At 39.5% G+C, this 7,662-nt stretch overlaps 1 protein-coding gene and 1 non-coding gene across 2 annotated transcripts; one reads left to right on the top strand and one right to left on the bottom strand.

Annotated features, from left to right (window-relative positions):
• Window positions 1-369: 369 nt before the first annotated feature.
• On the bottom strand, window positions 370-443 carry TRNAV-CAC. The gene has a single exon. It is a non-coding gene; the product is annotated as a tRNA-Val (tRNA).
• Window positions 444-586: 143 nt separating this feature from the next.
• LOC101293328 (ELAV-like protein 1-like) lies at window positions 587-3,456 on the top strand. Its single transcript, XM_004304797.1, has 2 exons — window positions 587-1,890; window positions 3,148-3,456. Coding segments are annotated over exons 1-2 (1,305 nt in total). The 3' UTR covers window positions 3,149-3,456.
• The last annotated feature ends 4,206 nt before the right edge of the window (window positions 3,457-7,662 follow it).

The raw sequence follows: 7,662 nt of genomic DNA on the forward strand, positions 1-7,662 counted from the left end.
TTCCTGTTTTATTTATTTTAGTTTTTTTTTTCTAATAGTTTAAACTAGGGTTGCTTGCGGTTCTAGAGTATTTCCTAGTTCTTAGGCTTTGTCATTTAACTAGGGTTGTTGATGGTTTCGGGAGTAGTCAAATAATGATGGGTTGAGGACTTGTCTCTTCCTACTTGTGTCTTGGTGGCTGGTTTCTTAGTTCTTTTGTTGCTAAGATAATTATTGATCATGGTGTCTATTTTATGACTTGTAATATAGAGATAACTTAAGATTCTCTTAGGTTGTTTCGTATGATTTGACACATTTGTTTGATAATAAAGCTTTATTAAATATTTTTGAGAGGATGAAATTTCAAATAAAAAAAATATTGTAAAAATTTGTCTGAACCCAGGTTCGAACTGGGGACCTCTAGTGTGTGAGACTAGCGTGATAACCGACTACACCATCCAGACTTGATTGTTTACATGTCAACAAAAGTCTATCTTATTCAAACGTGTGGGCGCCTGGCGACTGCAGATATATAATCCCAATCTTCGTCGGAGGCAAAACCCTCTCTCACTGCAACTCTCAAAACTCCAAACCCTCTCTCCCAAACATGGCGAAGCTCCAAACCTCCAAGAAGCGCCGCCTCGTCAAAACCGCCGATAAGACCCCGAAGCTCGAACCACAACCACCACAATCCGAACAAAACAATGACGAAGAAGAAGTAGACCTCCGCCACAAACAGCCCCAAACCGGGTCCGGTTCCGGGTCGGACTCCGACTCCGACTCCGACCCGTCCGAGTCCCTCTTCCAGCTCCTGGAGCCCTACTCCAAGGAGCAGCTCATCTCCCTCATAACCTCCGCCGCCTCCACCGACTCCTCCCTCCGCAAACGCATCCGCCGCGCCGCCGACGCCGACGTCTCCCACCGCAAGATCTTCGTCCACGGCCTCGGCTGGGACACCACCCGCGAAGTCCTCGTCTCCGCCTTCGAGCCTTTCGGCGAGGTCGAGGACTCCAATCTCGTCATGGACAAACTCACCGGAAAAGCCAAAGGCTACGGCTTCGTCCTCTTCAAGACCCGCCGCGCCGCCCTCAAAGCCCTAAGGGAGCCCAAGAAGACCATCGGCAACCGCTGCGCCTCCTGCCAGCTCGCCTCCGTCGGCCCCGGCACCAACACCAACACGGCGGCGCCGAGCGGCCAGTCGGAGTCCTACTCCGGGAGGAAGATTTACGTCAGCGGCGTGCCGCACGAGGCCGACGCCGAGAAATTGAGAGCTCTGTTTGTGAAATTTGGGGAAATCGAGACCGGGCCAATGGGGTTCGATTCGCAGACTGGAAAATGCCGAGGGTTTGCTTTGTTCTTGTACAAGACTGTTGAGGGTGCCAAGAAGGCGCTTGAGGAGCCGGTGAAGGTTTTCGAAGGGCATCAATTGAACTGCCAGAAGGCCACTGAGGGTTCTAAGAACAAGAACAATGCGGCTGCGCCGGCACAGCAAACGCAGGCTCCGCCGCTGGCACCGGTGCCTGGTGCGCAGAATATGGCATTTTTCGGACAGTATGCGGGATTGAATCCGTTGTATGGTGGGATGATGACCAGTATGGGAGGTGCATTGGTTCCTGGGACTGGTAACCCGGCTATGATGGCCCGGCCTTTGAATCCGGGTTTACTTGCTGGGGCATTGAATACTGGTGTTTTTCCAGCTGGACAGTATGGTCAGGTTGGTGCTGGGGGGTTCGGTGGTGTGTCTAATGGTATGGGGAGTTTTGGCCCGGGAGGTTCGTTGCTTGGGGCATACGGGACTATTGCACCGCTTCCTACAATGCAGAGTCTGCAGCAAGTTTATCCAAGTTCACAGCCGGGGCAGACGGCTACAGTTAGGCCTCAGGGGACTGGTGGGTACCAGCCATATATGTGGTATGATAGTTTTGTGCAAATTTTTCTCCATATTGTTTATGTTTGCTTGGCTCTAGTATTGAGCACTTTTTTGGTAAAAAAATTCTTGTACTTTGATATATATGAATTTGAATTGTTCAGTTTAGTTACATGTAGTTGGGTTCTGACTTTTCTGTTTCCGGTGTTTAGAGCTTTAGGAAACATTATTTCATTTTTCAGAGGTACTCTAGCGCTACCATGATATCATAGATTGTCAAGATTAATGATTACTCTTTTAAGCTGGAATCTTCAAGTTACAAAATCTATGTATGTAAAGTCGTTAGCTAGTGAAAGTGGATGACTTTAGGGTAGGGGCAGATGAAATAATATCAGCATAGAGGAATCTCGTGTTGTCAAGATTAATGACTATTCTTTTAAGCTGGAATGTTCAAGTTACTAAATCTATGTATGTAAAGTTGTTAGCTAGTGAAAGTAGATGACTTTAGGGTAAGGGCAGATAAAATAATATCAACATAGAGGATGCCTGTGAAGGGCGTCGACAACAGATTAGATTAAAAGCCTTTATAATATTTAGATGCAACTCTTGTTCTATGAAATTAACCTCTTGTTATGGACCTTTTATACAGAAAGAAAATGCCCTCCAGTCTTGTATATGACCTTTATCAGCTTTTCGATTGTTTGTCATATCCAAGGTGTTACACTTTTCTGTTTGTATTAGAGGTTCTGTTTTTCCAGTTGCTTTCTTAAAAGTTTCCGTTATACTTCTTCTTGTACGTTTGATTTTGTAAACTATTTCTATATTCATACCTTTTCCATGTACTGTGAAGTTATGAATTTTCATTTCTGTATTTGTCTTGCTAATGGTTTTGTATTAGACGTGCTGTTTTTCATGTTGCTTTCTTAAAAGTTTCCGTTATACTTCTTTTCTTGTACGTTTGGTTTTGTAAACTATTTCTATATTCATACCTTTTCCATGTACTGTGAAGTTATAAATTTTATACTTCATTTCTGTCTTTTGTTCATTTTTCTTTTTGTTTTTGTTTTTATTATTCTATTCTTATGGGCCTAAATCAATGATTTTTACTTCTTCCATCCAATTCAGTTCAAGTTTGACTATTGTTCGTTGTTCTCTTGCTACTCATTTGAGCATGAGTGTTTTACTTGCTTTTCGGGTGTTGATGTTTAAAGTCTTAGGTGTATAGAAGCTTTAGGATGATAGTTCATGTAAAGGAAGTTTTTGTGTTTTTTGCTGTTACATTTTGGGCTGTATATTTGCAGAGTAAGTGTGGCTGAAGTTCAGGAGGGATGATCAATGACTCTTGGGGAATGTTATCTAAAGCTTGCTTTGGGTTGATCAGTTTTTCTGGAAGTTTTTCATAGGGAAGACTTTGGAATTGAATATAATTTTCTCACGCTCCATATCTTCCCCATGCTCGGCAACAACTTGATGGATGTTCCGTTTTTTCTTTTTTTCTTTTCTAGTCCATCAAATCTGTCAAGCTTTATCTTGTAAGAACTTTCAACATCTATTTTTACTTTTATGCTCAGATTTAACTTCCAGTGCATATCTTTTTAATATGGCCATCTTATTATCCTCTGTTTTTCCTTTTTTGAATATGTGCTTGACGATCTAATTTGTTTTCCGGTTCCGATATTAGATGAACGATTATCAAGACCATTGGCAGTTGATGAGGTCCTGATGTTTTTTGTAAACTCAGTTCTCCATTTTCAACGACTTTACATGAATTTCAATTGACATTACTGGCTTTTACATTACGGTAACTCCTTTTAGTACATGGGGAATTGAGGTGTTTTGAATTGATTTTTGTGGTTTTTTAAGGTTACTATATAATTTGCAAGTAATGTTTTATCCTAATCTGATGTGGGAAATGGAACTAGAAAAAAATTCTGATGGGATGACATGAGGTTTAATGTTTGTTACCAAGTTAATTATAGCAATCTTGTAAAAAGCAAAAAGGCTGACTCTTTGGAAGTTCTTAGTTATATTTTGTCACTTTTGTACTGGGAGCCCTTCTCTGAGATATATATATATAAGCCTTGGAAACTTTTTCCTGTGGCTTTAGGGTATGAAAAAGTCTACTTAGTTGATGGTGCAATGTATTTTGATATTTTTAATTATGGAATTAATGTTTGTTGCCTTTTGTTGACAAAATTCTTTAGCGGGCGTTAGGTTCTTTTTGCTACCATGGCAATCTGAATTATGATTTTCATCTTCTTTAATGCAATTGTTGAACTCTGCGGTTATTTAGTGTGGGGACATTCAACTATGCAAACTCAGTTTTTATAGATTTAGCATTATAAAGTTGCAGTATTTATTTTTTGGAGGTAAATAAGAGTCCCATGAATAATGCAAAAGGGAATGAGCTACTGATTCCTGTTTTTTTTTTCCAGAAGAAGCACCATTGTCTTCATGTTTTTGTTGCATTTGAGCGTATTTAATTTTTCTTACACGGACTCATTTCACGATTACTATCTTCATCTCTGTTTCATGGATCTTACTTATATAGTCTCATTTTGTTTACTATTTGACTTGTTTTACATGGGCCATTTATTTGAACATTTTTTCTTGTTTCTTTATTTTTTTAGTCTTCTTTTTCTTCTCCTTCTCCAAAGAGCTTTTCAAAAATGTGCCAATTCAGGCAATATGCCTTAAGCCCTTAATGTATTTTTATATCTCAGAAGGGATTTACTAAACGAATATGAGAGGCTCCTATGTGTCCTATCTGTTCCCAGTATTAAGTAAAGTAATTCATTAAGTTGATCGTGACACGTGTAGAGTTGTTTCTTGAAACAACTTTTGGTCAGCTAGACAAACTATTTCATCTAGTCTTTCGAGGACCCTATGGCCTATTTGAACCCTTAGTTGCTAGATTTTCAGGTGGGAGACGATGAGTATTTGATAGGTATCAAGAGAGAATATTAGCCAGTTAGATTTTGATGGGGGTTTTAACTCTTATTTGCATACCCATCATTCAGTGTACACTTGATTGAGAACTTACTCATACAGAGCTGCTAGCCGGTTTCACTTGCAAGACGAGGGAGAATCTTGCAGGCTAGTTTAGTTGTTTCTTTTCTATACGCACCTCAGTTTATTTTAGTAGCTTTACATTTCTTGTGTAATCCTTGGTGCAACTGTGCAAGGGTTGTCACATTGGCCATGATCTTAGCAATCTGGCTCACTCCCCTGCTTCTCATGCTCTGTAAGTTTGAAGAATAGCTCAGGTGCTGTTTGTTTTATATCAGGATGATTATTGGTACTATTTAGTCAAGAATCATATAGCGGAAATGATAAGCAATTGATGTTGTCAAAGATTATCAGGAAAATAGACGATTATAGATATATAATGAAATTACGAAACTAATAATGTTAAAGAGGGAAAGCTTGATAGGCTTCCTCGTATATGACATATCACTATCAGAACATAGATACTGTCTATAACTCTCTGATCAACAAGTTCTGCAAACAAGCAATTTTATTGAGCAGATATAAGGGTGCTGTTACTACTATTGTTTTCCTTGTAATATCTTTTCGCCAATGCAGAAACCCGATACGTCAATTCCCAGTATTCGCCCATGCTTGGATCTTCTCTCAGTGCCCAGTAAGATTCGATCGTTGAATCCCCATCAAGTACATAGCTGTAAGTAACGTATAAAAAGTTATGTATACCTCAGCCTTTTCTTTTGCAAATGTAAAATTATGATAATGATGATGGAATTAGCTAGCATATATACATGTAAGAGAGAAATGAGAGTGATCAGCTTACTCAGAACACTCAAAGTCACACGGGATAGGTACCGGCGGAAGCTTCACAGAAACGTCACAGCTGGTGAACAGACGACCAAGTACAGTTAAGTTGAGAGGCCCTGCTGTTTGTAAAAGCTTGAAACACACACATAAGTTCATCTGCGCTATTTTATCGCCCAGGGGCGCCACAGCGTTACAGCAAGCTGGTGTAGGCTTCCAAAGATCATCCAACGGAAGGCAAGGATGTATCAACCCCAAGGTAGTTTCACATATCTCATGTTTAGGAGGATGAATGGCGGACGAAGAAACCCCGAGGAGGAGTATCACAATGGTTATCATGTTGGATAGAGGAAATCTCATTTCTAATGGCTTGCGCACAAACTAAGATAGTAATGTTGGCGTTGGTTTTTGCTGTAAGTTTAGACATATATATAGAAGATAGAAATGTAGTATGTAATTTCATGTTGAATGAGTCTGATTAACCTAACCAGCAATCATGGGAATCTGATGCTGCCCCATACTACTCATGCCTCAGATTTTTCCAACAGTATGTTTCTGGGAAAATTGGACACGAGGAACAAGTGAATAAAAAAACCACGCCGTTTCTGCCAAGCAACGCACAGTGGAGTTGCTACCAATGTTGTACTCCATAACCCTAAAGAAAACTACAACCTTGAAATGGATTTGGTATGCCTCAAATGGATTTGGGTTGTCATCTACATGATGCACACAGTTACCAATCTTCACTTGAACAACAAGACAGCTTTCTTGAGCACTTGCTGCAAGCAAAATGAAATTAATGAAATTACCATCAAATCAATGATAAAGGATAAAATGTAGAGACAAAGAGAGATAGCAAGAGAATCATCATCTTATTCATTGATAGTAGTCATTTATATAGAGAATTACACAATACCAATATGGTAATGATAATGAATACATAGATATAGTCAAACTACATATCTTATTAGCATAAGACCCAGGCACATATAAAGAATATATAGAAAGATACAGAATATCCTAGAGCACTCCCCCTTGTGCCGCTCGCTGATATGCCAATGGTGCTGATCTGTTGCCTTGTCAAAAACCTTGTCAAGTCACGAAAACCCTGTGGGAGAAAAACTAAACCTTGATCGTAGGAGAAAAAGAGTACAACACACCCTTCACATTTGATAGGGACATGTATGTATGTGCTAGACTTCCCCTGAAGTTCGCACCTCCCCCCGATCTTTACATCAATCATAGGGCTTTTCCTGATTTTTACTAATCACGGAAGTTTCAACTTAGCATGTCAATGCTCTTTAACATGTTTTCAAATGTGGCATTGGGCAATGATTATCTAGATCATGCCGTATTGTCCTCAAACATGATCTTTTGCACTTAGATCTTGAGGAGAAGGTTGTTTGTGAACTCATGATAAGACGTATTTGCACACGCATCAATTAACCCTGTCAACAAATCAATCGTAGTATAAAGCAAGCAGGGATCGTTCTAAACCGGGGATCCAACTACAGGGTAGATCCATCTAATCTAATATAAGTGTCAAAATAAGCACATAGGTTTAAAGGTTTTATGATTTCGGAAAAGACAAGAATAATAAATCCTAAATTACTTCTATACATATATACATGTGATCAACCAACATTCATGCAAACTCAACCAAACAACCATGCAAGAATAAAGAAGACGATTTCTAATCTCATTTAAGTCTACACCGTGAGCAAATATACAACCTAAATTTGATATGCACATAAGTTCCTACGTGGTTCCTATGACATAGACCAACTTAGAATTAGACTACGGGTTTCATTCAACATCGCGACACAACAAGCTCGGCTACATGCTCTACTTATTGGGCACACACATAAACTAATCATGCAATTACGTATCACATAAAGAATTTGATGTGTTTAAGCACAAGTCCAAATCAAACATAGGTAGAAAATCGGTGAAAAACAAAGACAATGCAACTTTATCAACTACGTGTATCAAAGTCGAACTTTGGATGATTAACACATGCAATATCA

Source organism: Fragaria vesca, linkage group LG6 (assembly GCF_000184155.1).
Source record: "Fragaria vesca subsp. vesca linkage group LG6, FraVesHawaii_1.0, whole genome shotgun sequence".
NCBI classification, from domain to species: domain Eukaryota; kingdom Viridiplantae; phylum Streptophyta; class Magnoliopsida; order Rosales; family Rosaceae; genus Fragaria; species Fragaria vesca.